Below are 19,261 nucleotides of genomic sequence, written 5' to 3' on the forward strand. Positions count from 1 at the left end.
CGAAGCGAAAAATCTATTTTTGGGTGAGATAGCCATGACGTCCTGATGGAAGGTTCCTTCAGTAGCTTCCTAGGGTATATTTAACTACAGGGATATTCCCAGAGAACTAAACTAAAGGTTATCACAGAATTCTAACTTCTGGTGCGAGTACCCTAAAGGTTTCCCTCTAGGATATCGTATATCAACAGGGGACGCATGTATTAACACGCCACATAACTATCTGCACCCCATATAGAGTTAACACTTCGATATGGAAAGGTGGAGAATAACTGGGGAGCTGTTCCACAGTTACACTCGTCCGTGGCTGCTTTTGGTACTCGAAACGTAAACAAACGGGCGCCATTGCTAAATGACGTCACGTCCGTCCTCATCCTGAGGCCAGCTTCTTGCTAATCTCCATGATACAGCAGGACAGGGCAGGGGCCTGAAAGGCTGGACTAGAATAGACGGGAGGGTCCATCAGGACGTCATGGCTATCTCACCGAAAAATAGATTTTTCGCTTCGCTCAAAATCCGTTTTTTGGGCTCAAGCCATGACGTCCTGATGGAAGTGTACCAGAGAATTTATGTATCGTGGAAATTTTCCCCTTTTTATGCAAGTGCCAAGGGCTTCGAATAGAGGTATGTAACATGTCCTTGCTAGAGTTTCCGTGAAGATCCAGCTTCCTGCCCCCCCTGGCAGAGAAGTCCTGGTGGACCATACCAATATCTCGAAGCTATCATTGAAGAGCTACTCACCCTGCGGAGAGTTCGTGCAGGACTCGGAGACAAGACATAAGGTTAATATTCGGGTAGGAATATTATCAAGCATAGGTAAGTGATAAATATTTACTACACTCCCTGGATTAGAGATCAATCTGGTCTCGAAGGCAGGACGAAGGTAAGTATTCAGGTAGGAATATTACCACAGCATGAGTGAGTACTGTATATAATACAAGTATATCTATATTTTTGGGCTCAAGCCATGTCGTCCTGATGGAAGTTCCTATTGGGTAGCTTCCTAGGGTATATTACAACTACGGCGATATTCCCAGAGAATTTACCTTAAGGTACCAGAATTCTAACTCCTGGAGCGAGTATCCCTCGTGAAAGGGATATCGCGACATATCAGAGGACGTATTCTAGACACGTCACATGGCAATCTACGACCTGAACAGAGATTTCGTCTCGTAGGAGGGAGATTGACGAGATACGAATTCGGGAAAGAAAAAGGGGAGCCGCTCCCAAGGCTTCCCTATCCCCCGATTCGTATGCGTGCCTGGCGCCAATCCTGGCGCCATCTGTATTCCTTTTTGCGTAGCTTAACAACTCGGTGTTTTTTCCTGTTTTTCTCGCAAATCTTGGATTTATTCAGCTTTTCATGGCTTCTTCGTCTTCGTTGGCCTCGGATAAGTTGAGTATAGTGTCTGTTATGTATAAATGTAGGCTCTTGGTAAATTTTGAGTGATTAATAGGATTAATCTTTGATACAAGAGCCGTAGCCTACCAGAGGTGTCCTGGACACTGTCACTCGCTAGGTATAAATTAGTTAGTCAGAGTGACATTCCTGGTTGTTTTGCTTAATAAATTTTAGCTATTTAGCTTTACATAGGATTTCCTTTCGTGCTTAGTATTATTTGGCGAAGTATTCGCCATTCTGGCCTACGCTAGGCCATGTAGCCTAGTCGTTTGGTCCTAGTACTTAATGCATGATTTTGGTTTTTCCGAGTGTAATTAAAATTTTATTGAAGCTTTAGGCTATATTTTATACATTTTAGACTGTGTGGAATATTTCCAAGATTGTATACGTGTGAGTTTCGGTGAATCAGGTAATCGATTCTCTTGGTGCCTAGGCTAATTGCTTATGGAGCCTTAGTATACTTTATCATACTCCCCGGTTGCTTTCTTTTCTTCGGAGAAGGTATGCAATCCCTTTCCCTCTGTTTAAGCCTTGGGCTTATCCCTAAGTGGTTTTTTCCGAATTTATTTTCGATAAAACTATACTAGGGTGTTACTGTACCTTCCTGTTCCAGCAAAGTCTGGTTCAAAGAGGGACAGAACAACAGAGTTTTTAGTCTGAGTCCGTGTTGTCTGGCTTGGGGCAGAGTCCCCCTCGCTGACCTAACACTTACAAAGGGAGCTTAGCTCCCTTAGGTCACTATCGAAGGTTTCTGTAAGTTATGATTCCTTCTTTTGTGATCGACCAGACTAAGTCCTGTTGCTGTTCTCGGGGAGGATAAAATCTTCCCTTGGGAGTAGCAACGCCTTCCTTGCTTTGGTGCTCTGGAAGCTGGCAAGTATTGCTGGCCCTTTCCCTTAGATCTCCCTTAGGCTAAGACAAAGTTCTTGGCTGTGGGTGATCTGTCACTAAAGCAAGGTTGGCAGGACCCTCTTGTCCCTTCCCCCTCTATCTCCGTAATGGCCTAGCCATTACTGTACTGTACCTTGCCGGCCGGCAGAGCTGGCCGGCAGGGGTATTACTGTACTGTACGTCATTCTACTTCTGGACCTAGTATAGGTTGGGATGTGGAATTGACTAAGCCCATTGCAGGCCGGCAGAGATGCTGGCCGGCAAGGGTCTTATGTTTTCGAGTGCTGCCCGGACCTCTCTTGGTCCCTCATCCATGCCTGCCGGCAGAGCCGGACGGCATTGGTCAAGGAAGCCTGAATTAAGTTTCTCCCCTTCCTTATATGCACTCTTTCGGTTGCCGGGCTTGGGGGGTAGTGTACTCTCTTATCCCGGCATCCATTCTATTTTCTTCTAAGTGCTGTACCTGTCCCGGCTGCCGGCCTATGAGGCCGGCAGCCGGGCAGGTGTTGTCTTCTGGTTCTTTTGCTGCCGGCTGGCATCGGTCTTGTACCTTTGCCGGCCGGCTTATGTCAGTCCTTGTCTGCCGGTCACCAAGAGTGTGGCCGGCAGCTGGGTACTACCTTGTGTAGTTGCTGGCCGGCAGTCATTGCCGGCCAACACTGGCTGTTGCTGGCCGGCAGCTACTGCCGCCGGCACAGGCATTTGAACCAGAGGGCTGCCGCCCTATAGCTGTTAAGTAGTATACTTTAAAGCTAATTGTGGTGTGTGCCGGCCGGCAAAGGCAGGCCGGCACACATCCTCCTATACTGTACTAGTATTCTTCTGTATAGCATATACAGTAAGAAGAAAACTATAGTAAAAGTTTAGGTACAGCACTGTATCTTCTAACACTATTGTGTTTTCTTGCACAGCCCTTTGCTGTTGCCCTCAGACAGGAAGCAGAGTTCTTCCCCGTCTATTATCCAGGATTTTTAAAATCATTGCCTAGGTGTGAGCTCCACCTGTTTCCTCTGGAAACCTTGCATTGGTTACTCTAGTAGAGATAAACCATTTTGATTTTATTATCTGGAAGGCTGCAGCAATGGGTTGTGAGGGAAACACAAGTGTGTGTCTTTCCTTTATGAATTGTTATGCTATACTATGCATATCCAGTGATACATAGTTCACTTGATACTCATGGAAATTTTTTCTCTTTACAGGAGGACCCTCCGAAGTGCGGAAATGTTTTCTGCAATGTCCGCAGAAAGAACCTCTGCGGACATGAGTGTTGTAGGAGACACGCAGCATGCGCTGTCTCCAAGGATGATCTCCAGTATTGGGACCCTCAGGTATGTACTGTATGCACTAACCTGATTACTGAGGCTTTTGATTCCCCTAGAACGGCGGAATCAAGGGATATAGCTAGGGAAAAGCTTCGTACTTGGGTAAGGGGCTTCAAGAAGAACACCTCTGGCCCTTATCTTCCAAGTGAGAAGATGAGGGCGTATCTTTTTCCACAGGCATCAGCTGAAGCAGTGATTCCCCAGCCTCAAGAGGAGATCCCTCAAGATCAAGTCCAGGTGGACGAGGAAGTCGCAGATGCGATGCAAGACATCCAGTTGTGTGACAGGATGTCTGACCTGGACGAAGGTTTGGAAGAAGACCTCCTGGCAGAAGGTCAGGATCAAGTTCAAACCCCGGATGTCGTAGAGGATGGGGTCGACGAGGTGTCGGCTACTCCGGTTCAGATGCCGGAGCCCATCCCCTCAACATCGGCTGGTGTCCCAGTTCTGCAATGGAACTGCGTATGCAGTCCCTAGCAGAATCACATGGGCCCCAGAAAAGGCTCAATGTGAAAGACCTTCCCATATGCTCAGATGCTAACCCATGGAGGTATGCTGAGCACATGCCAATGACGACTGGTAAGATCGTCATTTCGGATAAGCTGGGTTCAGTTCCCCTAGAGGAGGTAGAATTCTGGCCCAGCAAGGCATCATATCCGGACTGCTATGTCCGGCTGAGAAAAGAACCAGCTTCAAGGGAAGAGACAGAGCCGAAGGAGGTCATTATTATGGACCACGCTAAGGCTCAAGCCCTACTTTCATCCTCGATGAAAGAGAGGGGCTTCTCGAATTCGAAGGTAGCTGCATTGAGCAAGAAGCTCCCTTCTTTTGTGTCCTCTCCTGATAGAGCCTTCCCCTTTTTACAAAAAGGGTTTGCGGCTGTCCTAAAGGCAGTCGAGGCCGGCAAGCCTTGCCCCTCCCTGGAGGAGTGTAAACCCTTGTCGCTGGCTCTGCCTATGGACCACAAAGACTGGAAGGATGTCCATCTGACATTCTCAGTGGGAAAGTTGGAGGCTGATATTGCCGGACGGCAATTCGGCGAGGACCTCCCCAAGCTGCCCGAATCTCTTTTACGAAGAGAGTTTGAGACCAAAGAAAGACTGGCTGCCTCAATGTCTCATCAGACCACTCTTGAGACAATGGCAAGTGACCCTAAGGTCCATGAAATGTTCATGGTAGTGGCTAAGTCTCACCTAGCCACAGTGACGAAGGACCTTTATGGCTTCATCAAGGCAAGGAGAGCTTGCAGGGAGATCGTGTTCGCCGGGGCTTCGGTGAGACACGAACCAAGGAAATTAATCTCCTCCAACATTTGGGGAAAAGACCTTTTCCCTACCGATGTGGTCAAAGAGGTTGTTGATAAGGCCGCCATGGAGAATAGAAACCTTCTCCAGAAGTGGGGCCTGGCTATCAAAAGAAAATCTTCCCCGGATGAGGGTCCTCAACCAAAGAGGAAGAATATGAAGACTAGGCTACCATTTCGGTCAGCCAAGCCTTATAGACAGCAACAGCAACTGCAATTGCCTTTGCCTCCAGTGCCCCAGATGGTGGCACAAACCCCGACTACCTTTCAGTGGGTACCCCAGGCTGTGCCAGGTCAGTCAACCACATTCGCCCCAACGTTCGAAGGACAGTCTTCTTCCTTTCGTGCAAAACCTAGAGGAGCAGCCAGAGGCTCGTCTAGGCGCCCCTCAAGGGGAAGGGGATTCAGAGGTGGTCGTGGTCAGAGAGGCAAGACCTCAGGACGGCAGTCCAAGTGAAATGATACCAGTAGGAGGGAGACTGATGAAATTTTGGGATCGCTGGACCTTCGATCCCTGGGCCCAAAGCCTACTCAAGAATGGACTGGGTTGGAGCTGGTACAGCACTCCACCCCCATGCCTTCGGTTTTTCCAACACTCCACCCCCGTTTTGGAGGAGTACGTTCAAGAACTGTTGGAGAAAAATGTGATCCGAAAGGTGAAGTCCATCAAATTCCAAGGGAGGCTGTTTTGTGTTCCCAAGAAAGACTCGGAAAAGCTCAGAGTCATTCTGGACTTGTCACCACTCAACAAGTTCATAGTGAATTGCAAATTCAAGATGCTAACACTGCAACACATAAGGACCTTACTGCCCAAGAGGGCATACTCAGTCTCTATAGACTTGTCAGACGCCTATTGGCACATTCCAATCAGCCGTCGACTCTCCCCCTACCTAGGGTTCAGGCTACAACGGAAACTGTACGCCTTCAGAGCCATGCCATTCGGGCTAAACATAGCCCCAAGGATTTTCACGAAGCTTGCGAGCGCAGCTCTCAAACAATTACGCCTAAAGGGAATTCAGGTAGTAGCCTACCTGGACGACTGGCTGGTGTGGGCAGCATCCGAGACCGAATGCTTGCAAGCTTCCAGTCAGGTGATCCAGTTCCTAGAGTACCTAGGCTTCAAGATCAACAAGAAAAAGTCTCGACTTTCTCCATCCCAAAAGTTCCAGTGGCTGGGAATCCACTGGGACCTTTTGTCACACAGTTTCTCCATACCAATGAAGAAAAGGAAGGAGATAGCGGGCTCTGTCAAGAGACTTCTAGATTCCGAAAGGATATCAAGACGCGAACAGGAGAGGGTACTAGGCTCTCTCCAGTTTGCTTCAGTGACAGACCCAGTGCTAAGAGCACAGCTAAAGGATGCAACCGGAGTTTGGAGAAGGTATGCATCAAACGCGCGAAGAGACCTGAGAAGACCAGTGCCGCCTCGGCTACGTACTCTTCTCAGACCTAGGTCCCAAGCCAGACATCTAAAGAAGTCGGTTCTTCTTCAGCCACCTCCCCCGTCGTTGACGATTCACTCAGACGCCTCAAAGGAGGGATGGGGAGGTCACTCTCATCGGAAAAAAGTCCAGGGGACTTGGTCCAAGCTATTCAGGACCTTTCATATAAACTTTCTAGAAGCTATGGCAGTGCTCCTTACCTTAAAGAAAGTCTCTCCGCGTCACTCGATCCACATAAGATTGGTGACAGACAGCGAGGTGGTTGTGAGATGCTTGAATCGACAAGGGTCGAGGTCACCACCTCTCAACCAAGTGATGTTAGCCATTTTCCGATTGGCGGAAAAGAAGAAGTGGTACCTGTCGGCAGTTCACCTTCAAGGAGTCCGCAATGTGACAGCGGACGCTCTATCCAGGTTCACACCGATAGAGTCGGAATGGTCCTTAGACGCAGGATCATTTTCCTTCATTCTGAATCAAGTCCCAGAACTGCAAATAGACCTCTTTGCGACGAAAGACAACAAGAAGTTGCCCCTGTACGTGTCCCCGTACGAGGACCCCTTAGCGGAAGCAGTGGACGCAATGTCCCTCGACTGGAACAGATGGTCCAGGATTTATCTGTTCCCTCCTCACAACCTTCTGTTGAGGGTCCTCAACAAACTGAGATCCTTCAAGGGGGTAGCGGCAATAGTGGCCCACAAGTGGGCGAACAGTATGTGGTTCCCCTTGGCGTTGGAACTACAGATGAAGTTCGTGCCGCTACCACATCCAGTTCTGACCCAGCGAGTCCAGAAGTCGACTGTCTGCGCTTCATTACAGAAAACCCAGACCCTGCAGCTCATGATTTTCTCGCCCTAGCGGTGAGAAAGCGTTTCGGGATTTCGAAAGCCAGCATAGACTTCCTAGAGGAATACAAGTGCAAATCGACTAGAAGGCAATATGAGTCATCTTGGAGAAAATGGGTGGCCTTTGTAAAGGCAAAGAATCCGCAGGAGATCTCAACAGACTTCTGCTTATCTTTCTTCATCCATCTCCATGGCCAAGGATTGGCAGCTAACACGATTTCAGTGTGTAAATCGGCTTTGATGAGACCCATTTTATTTGCCTTCCAGATCGACCTAGGTAACGAGATCTTTAATAAAGTTCCGAAAGCCTGCGCTAGGCTCAGACCTTCAGCACCTCCAAAGCCCATCTCATGGTCTTTAGACAAAGTTCTTCATTTCGCCTCCTTGTTGAGCAATGAAGAATGTGCGTTAAAGGATTTGACGCAAAAAGTTATTTTCCTATTTGCACTCGCGTCCGGGGCCAGGGTTAGTGAGATCGTAGCCCTCTCGAGAGAGGCAGGTCGTGTTCAGTTCCTGGATGGGGGGGAGCTGAACCTGTTTCCGGATCCTACGTTTCTCGCCAAGAATGAGTTACCCACCAACAGGTGGGGTCCCTGGAGAATCTGCCCTCTGAAAGAAGATGCATCTCTATGTCCAGTAGAATGCCTAAAGGTCTATCTTCGTAGAACTTCAGACTTCAAGGGTGGTCAACTATTCAGGGGAGAAACATCAGGCTCAAATTTATCTCTGAATCAACTCAGAGCGAAAATGACATATTTTATTCGCAGAGCGGATCCTGACAGTACACCCGCAGGTCACGATCCGAGGAAAGTTGCCTCATCCCTAAATTTCTTTAATTGTATGGATTTTGAACATCTCCGTTCATACACGGGCTGGAAGTCTTCCAGGGTGTTCTTTCGCCACTATGCGAAGCAAGTAGAGGAACTTAAGAGATCTGTGGTAGCAGTGGGTCGTGTAGTTAACCCTACTGTTTAACTCTGCGAGGAACAGTGGTCTTAATTGGGACGATTAAGTCCAGGGTGAGTGTGTAGGTACATACAGTACTACAAACTAAATGAGGGCACCAAGTGCCCATATAGACTGTTCCTTCTTTCAAAGGTGAACCTTGCATAAGTTCAGACATGTGTGCCAAGCGTTTCTAACGCTAATGTGATTGATTTGTAATACAGATTTTTTATGACTTGATACCTTGGTATCTTATTAAAGTGGTGTTTAATGGTTTTTCTTTCAGATAAACAAGTTCTGTTTACTATCATACTTATGCTTAAAGTTTTGGGTTACCCTCTTTTATATAAATATATATATTTGTTGTTAACCTGTCTGTTTATTATCTGTCAATAAACTTGTTCTTGAGAACCTTGCGTCTCTTTCACCTGTGTCAATTTATTGGTATAATTGAGCATTTTAATTCTATGTATCTTATCTGGGATAATTCTGATAGAATTGTTCTGTTATGCAAGCTATGTTGCATTGGTTTATGTAAGTCCCCTAATGGGAGGACTCCGTCCCATAAAGGGACGAGGGCGGTTTTATTAGTTTCTTCCTATGCGGATATAAACCTTTGTCCAATACAAGTATTGTGCGGATTACTGGTCAATATATTGACGCAGTGGTTCTATACAAACTATGCTTTACTTAATATAGGGCGAGACCACTATATTAGCTTGCCTGGTATTCATACATAGATATATGTACTCTTCGAGACTTTTCCAGAGTCTAGTAGGACTCTTCCCTGTAGGGGGCAGGAAGCTCTAACATAGTTTATAGTTAGTTGAAAAGATGTATAACGGTAACATCTTAGGTCTCTAGGTCTAGTCGACCAGGAATAAATACCTCCGGGGAGTACGGCACGTTCTGAGAATCCACAGATACAGTAATGCTCTGGTACACTTCCATCAGGACGACATGGCTTGAGCCCAAAAAACGGATTTTGAGCGAAGCGAAAAATCTATTTTTGGGTGAGATAGCCATGTCGTCCTGATGGACCCGCCCTTGCCTTTCTAAGAAAGGGCTGTAGGACCCCTCCCTACATACAGTATCTGTAGCACCTCGTGTACGCTACAAGGAATACAGATGGCGCCAGGATTGGCGCCAGGCACGCATACGAATCGGGGGATAGGGAAGCCTTGGGAGCGGCTCCCCTTTTTCTTTCCCGAATTCGTATCTCGTCAATCTCCCTCCTACGAGACGAAATCTCTGTTCAGGTCGTAGATTGCCATGTGACGTGTCTAGAATACGTCCTCTGATATGTCGCGATATCCCTTTCACGAGGGATACTCGCTCCAGGAGTTAGAATTCTGGTACCTTAAGGTAAATTCTCTGGGAATATCGCCGTAGTTGTAATATACCCTAGGAAGCTACCCAATAGGAACTTCCATCAGGACGACATGGCTATCTCACCCAAAAATAGATTTTTCGCTTCGCTCAAAATCCGTTTATTCTTCTCTTTCAGAAGGAAGGGGTTAAATGAAACTATGACAATCATATATTTCATAATAAATAATAGGAGCTGAGAGAGACGCACTTGTAATAAAATAGACATTTTATTTCATAGATTGCAGATTTATGTGATAACAATTGCAATAATAAATGTAAAGTTAATTTACAATAATAAAGAATAATGTACATAGAAAATAAAAGACTTCAATCTTGAATCTGAAAGAAATTTCACTTTTAGAAACACAAGTTCCAGAGGAACGTCAGTCTTTTTCAAAGAATAAACACATCATGCCCTAGAGCATGTGGCACTCATGTGAAGTCTATGACATTTCACCTTGATAAGAACAGTCTATTAGAAACACTAAGTGTCCATGAAATCACTATGTATCACAAAAGGGTCAACACAGGCACCCATAGAGTTAAAGTCCCAAGTAACTCACTGTTCTATGCAGAGTTAAACGGCAGGTTTCATAACACTACTTGCGGCTACCACGAAATGTTTAACTTCATGCACTTGCTCCGCGTAGTGCTTGAAGAAAACGTGCGATGATTTCCACCCTGTGAAGCTCTTGAGGCTTTCTAAATCCATGCTCTAGAAGAAGTTCAGAGAAGACGCGACTTTTCTAGGATCATGACCTGCGGGTGTACTGTCAGGATCCGCTCTGCGAATGAAGTAGGTGATTTTCGCTCTTAGTTGTTTCAGTGACAAGTCACTACCTGATGTTTCTCCTTGAAGAGTTGTCCTCCACCGAAGTCTGAAGTTCTTCGAAGATAGACCTTAAGACTCTCCACTGGGCATAGAGAGACATCTTCCTTCAGGGGCCAGATTCTCCAAGGGCCCCATCTCTTGGTGGGTAGTTCATTCTTTGCGAGAAACGTCGGATCAGGGAAGAGGGTAAGCTCTCCTGTATCTGCAAACAGGATATGACCCTCTTCTCTTGATAATGCCACTATTTCACTGACTCGGGCTCCCGAGGCGAGAGCAAAAAGGAAGATTACTTTTTGAGTCAAGTCTTTTAGGGGGCACGAATCGTTGTCCAGGTTAGAAACAAAATGGAGCACCTTGTCCAGGGACCAGGAGATAGGTTTTGGCGGAGGTGCTGGGCGTAGTCTAGCGCATGCCTTTGGTAATTTATTGAAGATATCGCTGGACAGATCAATCTGGAAGGCGTACAGTAGTGGTCTAGTCAAAGCCGATTTGCAGGTGGAAATCGTGTTGGCTGCTAAGCCTTGTCCATGAAGGTGAATGAAGAAGGACATGCAAAAATCAATGGTGATTTCCGTAGGATTTTTTGCCTTGACGAACGAGACCCACTTTCTCCAGGAAGATTCGTATTGCCGTCGTGTGGATTCAGTCTTGTATTCCTCGAGGAAGTCTAGACTTTTCTTCGAGATTCCAAACCTTTTCTTTGCGGCTAAGGAGAGAAAATCATGAGATGAAGGTCCCTGACTTTCAGTGATGAAGCGAAGACAGTCGACTTCTGTACTTGTTGAGAGAGAACTGGGCCCGGGAGAGGGATCAGCGTGGGCTGCAGCTCCAGGACCAGAGGGTACCAATTGCTCCGGGGCCACTTGGGAGCCACTAGGGCCGCTGTCCCTTTGAAGGTTCTCAGTTTGGAGAGGACTTTCAGCAGAAGGTTGGGGGGAGGGAACAGGTATATCCTGGACCATCGGTTCCAATCCAGTAACATGGCATCCACTGCTTCTGCCTTGGGGTCCTCGTACGGGGCCACATATCAAGGAAGTTGATTGTTGTCGCTCGTTGCGAAGAGATCGATCTGAAGTTCCGGGACTTGGTGAGAGATGGAGAATGACCTTGCGTCTAGAGACCATTCCGACTCTATTGGGCTTGTCCGTGATAGAGCGTCCGCCGTCACGTTGCGGAATCCTTGTAGGTGAACTGCAGACAGGTGCCATTTCTTCTTTTCTGCCAGACGAAAGATCGGAAGAAGTACCTGATTCATCTGGGGCGATCTCGAGCCCTGACGATTGAGACATCTGACTACCACCGAGTTGTCCAGAGTCAGACGGATGTGGATCGAGGGAGGCGGGGAGAGTTTCTTCAGGGTGAGAAGAACTGCCATGGCCTCCAAGATGTTGATGTGAAACGTCTTGAATAGGGGAGACCATGTTCCTTGAACCTGTCGTTGGTGGGAGTGACCTCCCCAACCCTCCAGTGAAGCGTCCGTGTGGATGTTGATCGATGGAGGCGGGTGTTGAAGAGGAATGGACCTTTTCAGGGCCTTTGCTTCCGACCACGGCTTTAATAGTGAGCGAAGTCTGTTTGGAAGCCGTCTCTTGAGGTCTCTTCGAGCGATGGATGCGAAACGTCTCCAGACTCCCGCGGCATCCTTTAGCTGCGCGCGAAGCACTGGGTTTGTCACAGAGGCGAACTGTTGAGAGCTGAGAACTTGTTCCTGCTGTCATCTTGAGATCCGTTTGGATTTCAGAAGTCTTCTGACAGACCCTGCTATTTCCTTCCTTTTCTTCTGTGGGATGGAAAGGCGGTGTGACTGAAGATCCCAATGGATTCCCAACCATTGGAACTTCTGAGCTGGAGAGAGGCGAGATTTCTCGGTGTTTATCTTGAATCCCAGATGCTCTAGGAACTGGGTGTCTTTGTTGCAGGCTCTTACACAATCTTCGGGCGATGTCGCCCAGACTAGCCAGTCGTCTAGGTAGGCCATCACTTGGACGCCCTGAAGACGGAGTTGTTGGACAATGGCGTCTGCCAGCTTGGTGAAGATCCGTGGAGCCACGTTGAGCCTGAAGGGCATGGCCCTGAAGGCGTAACTTTTCCTTTGGAGTCGAAATCCTAGGTAGGAGGAAGCGTGAAGATTCATTGGAGCGTGCCAGTAGGCATCCGCCAGTCTATGGAGACCGTGTAGGCCCTTTGAGGCAGAAGGGTCCTTATTTGTTGCAGAGTCAGTATCTTAAACTTGTTGTTCGCAATGAACTTGTTGAGAGGGGATAAGTCTAGAATGACTCTGAGTTTGCCGGAGTCCTTCTTGGGAACGCAAAATAGTCTCCCTTGGAACCTGGTTGACTTTACCCTCCTGATCACCTTCTTGTTCAAGAGTTCTAGGACATATTCTTCCAGGAGGGGGGTTGACTGTTGGAAGAATTGCTGGAAGGCTGGGGGTGGTTGCATCCAGCTCCATCCTAGTCCCTTCTTGACGATGCTGTGTGCCCAGGGATCGAAGGTCCAACGATCCTGGAATTGGTCATTGCTTCTGGTGTCCCGAGGGTTTGTCACCTCGGCCGCTAGCTCCCCTTCCTCCTCTGCCTCTGGAGGGGCGGCGAGACGAATCTCTGCCAGAACCTCTGCTTGAGCCCCTACCTCTGAGACGAAAGGTAGTAGCGTATTGCTCATACGAAGGGGTAAAGACCGGTGACTGCGACACCACTGGTTGGGGGACCAACTAAAAGGTCTGCTGTGGCTGTGTGGCCACTTGGGGAGTAGCGGTACCCGGAAACTGTCGTCTCTGTTGACGTTGCTGGGGTTTCGGCTTTTGAGGTTTCCTCTTAGGTTGAGGGCCATCGTCCTGAGGATTTCCTTTTTCTTGACATGCCCCACTTGTGGAGAAGGTTCCTATTCTCCGTGGCGGCCTTGTCTGCAATCTCTTTCACCAGGGAGGAGGGAAAGAGATACTTACCCCAGATATTGGAGGAAATCAGCCTCCGGGGTTCGTGTTTCACCGTCGTGTTGGCAAACACGAATTCACGACAGGCTCTGCGAGCCTTAGTGAAGCTATAGGTCCTTCGTCACCGTTGCCAAGTGCGATTTGGCTAGGACCATATAAAAGTCCGGGACTCTAGTATCCCCGGCCATAAGTTCTAGCTGTACCTGGAGGGACAGCGATGCGGCAAGCCTCTCCTTCGTATCCTGTTCCCTACGAAGGAGGTGATCATTTAGCCTTGGGAGGTCCTCATTGAATTGACGACCGGCTACGTCAGGCTCTAACTTCCCCACCGTGAAGGTTGACTGGACGTCTTTCCAGTGCCTATCATCGGGAGGAACGGTAAGGGAGAAGGGTCTGCACTCCTCCAGTGCAGGGCAAGGTTTCCCTTCCTCCACTGCCTTTAAGACTGCTGTGAAGGCCTTTTTGATGAAGGGGAAAGTCGCAGCATTCGGCGCAACGAAGGTTGGATGCTTCTTACTAAGCGCCGGCATCTTGGAGTTGGTGAAACCCCTACTATTCACCGCCTGGGCTAGCATAGCCTGGGCCTTCGCGAGATCGAACACGATAACCTCTTTCAGTTCGGTCTCCTCCTTTGAGGCTGGTTCGGACCTGAGCCGGACGTAACAGTCCGGATAAGCCTCAAAGTTCAGGAAGAATTCCACTTCTTCCAACAAGATAGAGCCAACCCTTTCACTGATGTAGATCTTTCCAGTTGTGATTGGCATATGCTCGGCATATCTCCATGGGTTAGCTTCCGAGCAAGTGGGGAGGTCCTTAACCGAAATCCGTTTCGGTTGTTTAAGATTAACCAGAGTAGACCGGAATTGCTCCTGGGTTTCTCGTAGTTTTCTTTCCATGGGGGCTTCAAGCATCTTGAAGACCTCCAGAGTGGCCGATGGAAGAGGGTCCGGGGTGGCGGAAGTTGAAGGAACAGGTTCCTTGGACGGTGCAGGAGTCGCTGCGGGAGTAGGAGCGGGAACGACCTCGGTCTCCGAATCAGGGTATTCCACCTGATCTTCCTCATAGTCGAGTTCCTCGCCCATGAGGTTCTTCTCCGTCTCTTCTGACACTTCCGACATACGTTCCACGTTATCGGAATCCAAATGGCACTCATGCATGGACTGGGCCATGACGATATCAGGTTCCACCACGAGCTGGACGGTGGGGATCTGATCACGGGGGACCACAGAGTCTTTGGATGCCTTTGGGAAAAGCAAGGCCCTCAAATCTTCGCTGGCGAGATACGGTCCGGTGGCATTCTTCTGGAAGCCACGCACCCATTTGCGTAGCTTCTCTCGAGCGTTGTCCCTTGCCTCCGCAGAAGGAGGGTCGTCGAACGCCTCGGCCAAACGACTCTTGCAGACTGTACAGTTCTGCGGGTCCCAGTATTTCAGGTCGCCTTTCTTGGCGGCGCAGGGGGCATGGGTCCGGCACGCCTTGTGCCCGTAGAAGTCCGGGCGCTTCACTCCACAGAAGTTGCTTTCACACTTCATATACTCCTCCTGTAAAAGAAAGAGATCATGAGTACATGGAAGGCATAAGAATGGCTTATATTACTCTAAAATTAAGATAACTTAATCTAAAGTTTTCTTCTTTTTTTTTCTTTTTAAAAACATTAAAGTAGCCTAATTCACAAGGTATTATAATGCCTGAGAATAATGAGCGGGAAAGAAAGTAGATGGACACATACTTGTGAATGCCGCCCAGTCGGTTACCGTAACCTTATCAGTAGGCAATTTCGTATGTGGCCGAAGGTCACAAAACGTAAATCCATATGGATAAGCCGTGGTGGGTAGAAGCTAAGCCTCTAACAGAAATTGCCCGCGAGGTGTAGCAGGGACTGAGACCACTCAGATCCCTGGAGTAGAAGGGGAATAGGAGAAACCCCTTATTAGATATAGGTTCAGGCAATCGGCTGCACTAAGACAAAGAGAGTATGCTGGAATATTGTAATATGCAATCAAACAGCATAGCCACAGATTTAGATGGTAAGACAATATCTATATATAGAAGTGGCTAAGCCATCTGGCTGCAATAAGTTGACTGTCGGCATGTTGTCGGCAGGTATGAGAAGGGGTGCATGTCCCTTAACGTCTCCGGAGGGTGCCGGCAGACCGACGGCACACCGGAGGCCGGTCCTGCAGGGAGGAAGGCATCAAGACAGACACATTGAGTATCTAAAATATAATACCATCGTGGCGACCGCCGGCAGGAGGTGGTGGCTCCGGCAGCCGAAGGCTGACGGCCTGGCGAGCTTGGATCAATTCATAAGATGGATATGTATATGGTTGTATACCTAGACCGCCGGCAATCAATACCGTCACGCCGGTGGCCGGCTCCGAAGGTCGGCCAGCTGTTACTAGGTAAAACGAGGGGTGGGACGTCGGCTGTATGTCGACGGAAGGCGGCAGCCTCCGGCACACGGAAGGCTGACGTCTTGGAGGGGGGAGGGCATCTTATGAAAGAATGTCATCTGAGGTAATGGCGGTATCGCCGGCAGTAGAGACGGAAAGGGATCGGCACCAGGATAGAAAGAGAGAAAGGTAAGGAGGGATGGAAGGGGTAAGATCTCATACCCCTCCGGCATCCCTCCGGAGAGAGTGCACTCATGATAGGAGTGGATACTCCTAGCATCCGGCGGTAGGGAGCCAGCAGTCGGCCGGGTGCCTGGGGTAACCCAAGGGAGGGTTAGAGGGCACTCAAGAGGGGGGATACCCCCGCCGGCCGGACCGCTGCCGGCAACCACCCCCATAGAACGCTATGAAGGGTATGTGTACCAGAGCGAGCTCAGCAGGAGAACAAGTTAGCCCTACCACTCCACCCAAGGGAGGAGTTGTAGGACTAAAGACAGATGTGTGTAGGCAAGCCTACACCAAAGGGATAGGTGGGGAGGGGGAAGATGAAGGGTCTTTCTATAGGGGAGAGGCTGTATGAGAACGGCCACCAAGGAAAGGGAGAACGCTCCCTAACCTAGGTTAGATAGCCCAGAATGAGAATGGTACAGGAGTACCGTTCCAAACTATAAAAGGGCAGAGTCAACCCCCAGAGTTTAACCTAGAGAAGGAGGGCTAACTCCTAGGCTAGGCAAGCTTGAAAGAAACATCGCAAGTTGCAGGGAGGAAGGAGTAACCCAACCAGGTGTACCTGAGGAAGGGCAGAGCCGTTCCTTATTTCTCGGTCACGACCCTAAGGGAGGATCATTCCCTTAGGGTAGACAGAGAAGCGATAAATACTCTGTTTGTAGACAAGATTTCCCTATATAGAAGGGGAAGCAAGGCCACACAGAGGGAACGCCCGCAGGCAGGGGGATTAGGGAGCATATAGGGGTTCCTACATTAGGTTAGGGTGGAAAGATACGCAATCAACCCGGTCCCCTATATGGACCCCGAAGGCGAAAACACTTACATCACAGTTAATAGTATGTTTAATAATGCCACAATCTTCATAACTTAACCTAGGAACACTGGTAATATCATGCATGAAAACAAGCACTAGGCTATCCAGCCTAGGGGCTAAGCTAGCGATCTAGTATGGGGTCGAACGGCGACCGAGACTGATGAGCGCTAAAACACGATATAAGAAATTCCTAGCTATGAAGACTAAATAACTAATAATATTAATTAGTTAAATGACCGGAGAAGGCTGTTCTGGCTAACTAAATAAAGCATGCGATATGAACAGCGACGCCATAAAATGGCGCGTCCGGAATCGGCACAGCTCTGCCACAAAACTCAATATTTTACGAAAAGTAGAAGTTACTTTACGGCTAGAGCTTATTCAAACAATACTGGGACCTGGTACTCAACTTTCCAGAAGAAGGCGAGGCTGAAGGTAGCGACATAACGGCGATGTAAGCAGATGAAAAACGCACTCAAGGAAAATCCGACTAAAGCAAGGAGCTACAGGCAGAAGGATGAGGACGGACGTGACGTCATTTAGCAATGGCGCCCGTTTGTTTACGTTTCGAGTACCAAGAGCAGCCACGGACGAGTGTAACTGTGGAACGGCTCCCAAGTTATTCTCCACCTTTCCATATCGAAGTGTTAACTCTATATGGGGTGCAGATAGCTATGTGGCGTGTTAAATACACGCGTCACCTGTTGATATACGATATCCTAGAGGGAAACCTCTAGGGTACTCGCACCAGAAGTTAGAATTCTGTGATAACCTTTAGTTTAATTCTCTGGGAATATCCCTGTAGTTAAATATACCCTAGGAAGCTACTGAAGGAACCTTCCATCGGGACGTCATGGCTTGAGCCAAAAAAAACAGATTAGATAGTGTGCCTGAGTGTTCCCTCACGCAAGAGAATGAATGAATGATTTAAAGTTTTCAGGCATCCTGACATTCACGCAAGAGAACCCTGGCCCAAGACAGTAGAAGACCAAGGTACAGAGGTGCTTACCATAGCTAGAGTCTCTTCTACCATTACTAAATGAAAAGTAGCCAGTGAACAATTACACAGTAGTTAACGAACTGTAACCAGTGACGGATCCAATGTAGTGCTATCTAGCCAATCAAAAGACCCAATATCTCTCTTGTGGTTTTAAACCCATCGTCATTTTGAATTCATTAGAATATCAGTATCTTTTACCCGTAAGCTTCTTTTTATTATCATTAATACTAGCTAAGCTACAACCCTAGTTGGAAAAGCAAGATGCTATAAACCTAGGGGCTCCAACAACGAAAAATAGCCCAGTGATGAAAGGAAACAATGAAATGAATAAAGGATAAAAGAAGAAATGAAAAATCAAAATATCTTAAAAAACATTTAACAACATTAAAACCGATATTTCATATATAAACTATAAAAGGGCTTATGTCAGACTGTTCAACATCCAAACATTAGCTGTAAGTTTGAACTTTTGAAGTTCTACTGACTCAACTACCATAGGAAGATCATTCCAATTATATGCTATTCTAATCGTGGTGTCTTCTTTCTTCCTTTCTCTTTCTAGGGTGATAGCGGAGGACCTATGGTGGTAAAAACATGCTCGGGAATCTGGGTTCAAATTGGAGTGGTGAGTTTCGGCGATGAATGCGCCAAGCCAAACGCACCCGGTGTATACACGCGCGTGCCGGCTTACCGAGCCTGGATTGACGAGAACACCGGTTCATCAACTGCCTGTTGATTATCCAGTTCGTGAGGTCCTATATCCTACCGAGAACTGAAAACATTTAAGCTAGTTTTTTCGTTGTGATTTTGTGGCCTTATATTAGGATACAAGTTATGAGTTATATGGAATCTCTATTAAGGGCTACTATAGAATGGGTTTATATATATATATATATATATATATATATATATATATATATATATATATATATATATATATATATATATATATATATATATATCACTCACTAAATCGCGTCCGGAATTCTCCGGGTTGGGTCCTGCATCTGATATTGCCATTCTCTCCAGAGACTCCTATCCAATGCCATCTGTGCCAGCTGCTGAAATGTCTCGCCTCTATTTGCTTTCTTGAAGGTTTTCACCCATGTATCTCTTAGTCGTCCTCTCGGTCTATTTCCGGCCACTTGACCATGAAGCACTATCTTTGGTCATCTGTCCTGTTCCATCCTCTGTACATGCCCAAACCATCTCCTCTGAATATCTTCCACTCTAATCAGAATTGTGTCCTCAACACCAGCCATTTCTCTCACTCTCTCGTTCTTAATTCTGTCCTCCCATCTTACACCACAGATTCTTCTCAGACATTTCATTTCAAAGGCTAATAACTTTTTCTCTTCTCTCTTCTTCAGTATCCAGCATTCAGCACCGTATATCACTGTGGGGATTACTATTGCTCTTAATAGCCTAATTTTCAACTTAATGGATATATTTCTATCTTTCCAGATTCTTTTTAGCCTTCCAAATGCTTTCTGGCCACTTGAGATTCGGTCTTGAATTGCTCTTTCCATCTTTCCATCTGCTGT

At 47.6% G+C, this 19,261-nt stretch overlaps 1 protein-coding gene across 1 annotated transcript in view; it reads left to right on the forward strand.

The window, feature by feature from the left end:
* The window catches only part of LOC137657328 (transmembrane protease serine 11D-like), a gene marked incomplete at its 5' end in the record, with an annotated part of 24,969 nt that extends 6,349 nt beyond the window's left edge, over nucleotides 1-18,620 (forward strand). The window contains one exon of the mRNA XM_068391662.1: nucleotides 18,280-18,620. Coding sequence (XP_068247763.1) covers nucleotides 18,280-18,453 — 174 coding nt within the window. The remainder of the gene's footprint in view (nucleotides 1-18,279) is intronic.
* Nucleotides 18,621-19,261: the final 641 nt, after the last annotated feature.

Source organism: Palaemon carinicauda, chromosome 18 (genome assembly GCF_036898095.1).
Source record: "Palaemon carinicauda isolate YSFRI2023 chromosome 18, ASM3689809v2, whole genome shotgun sequence".
Classification (NCBI taxonomy): domain Eukaryota; kingdom Metazoa; phylum Arthropoda; class Malacostraca; order Decapoda; family Palaemonidae; genus Palaemon; species Palaemon carinicauda.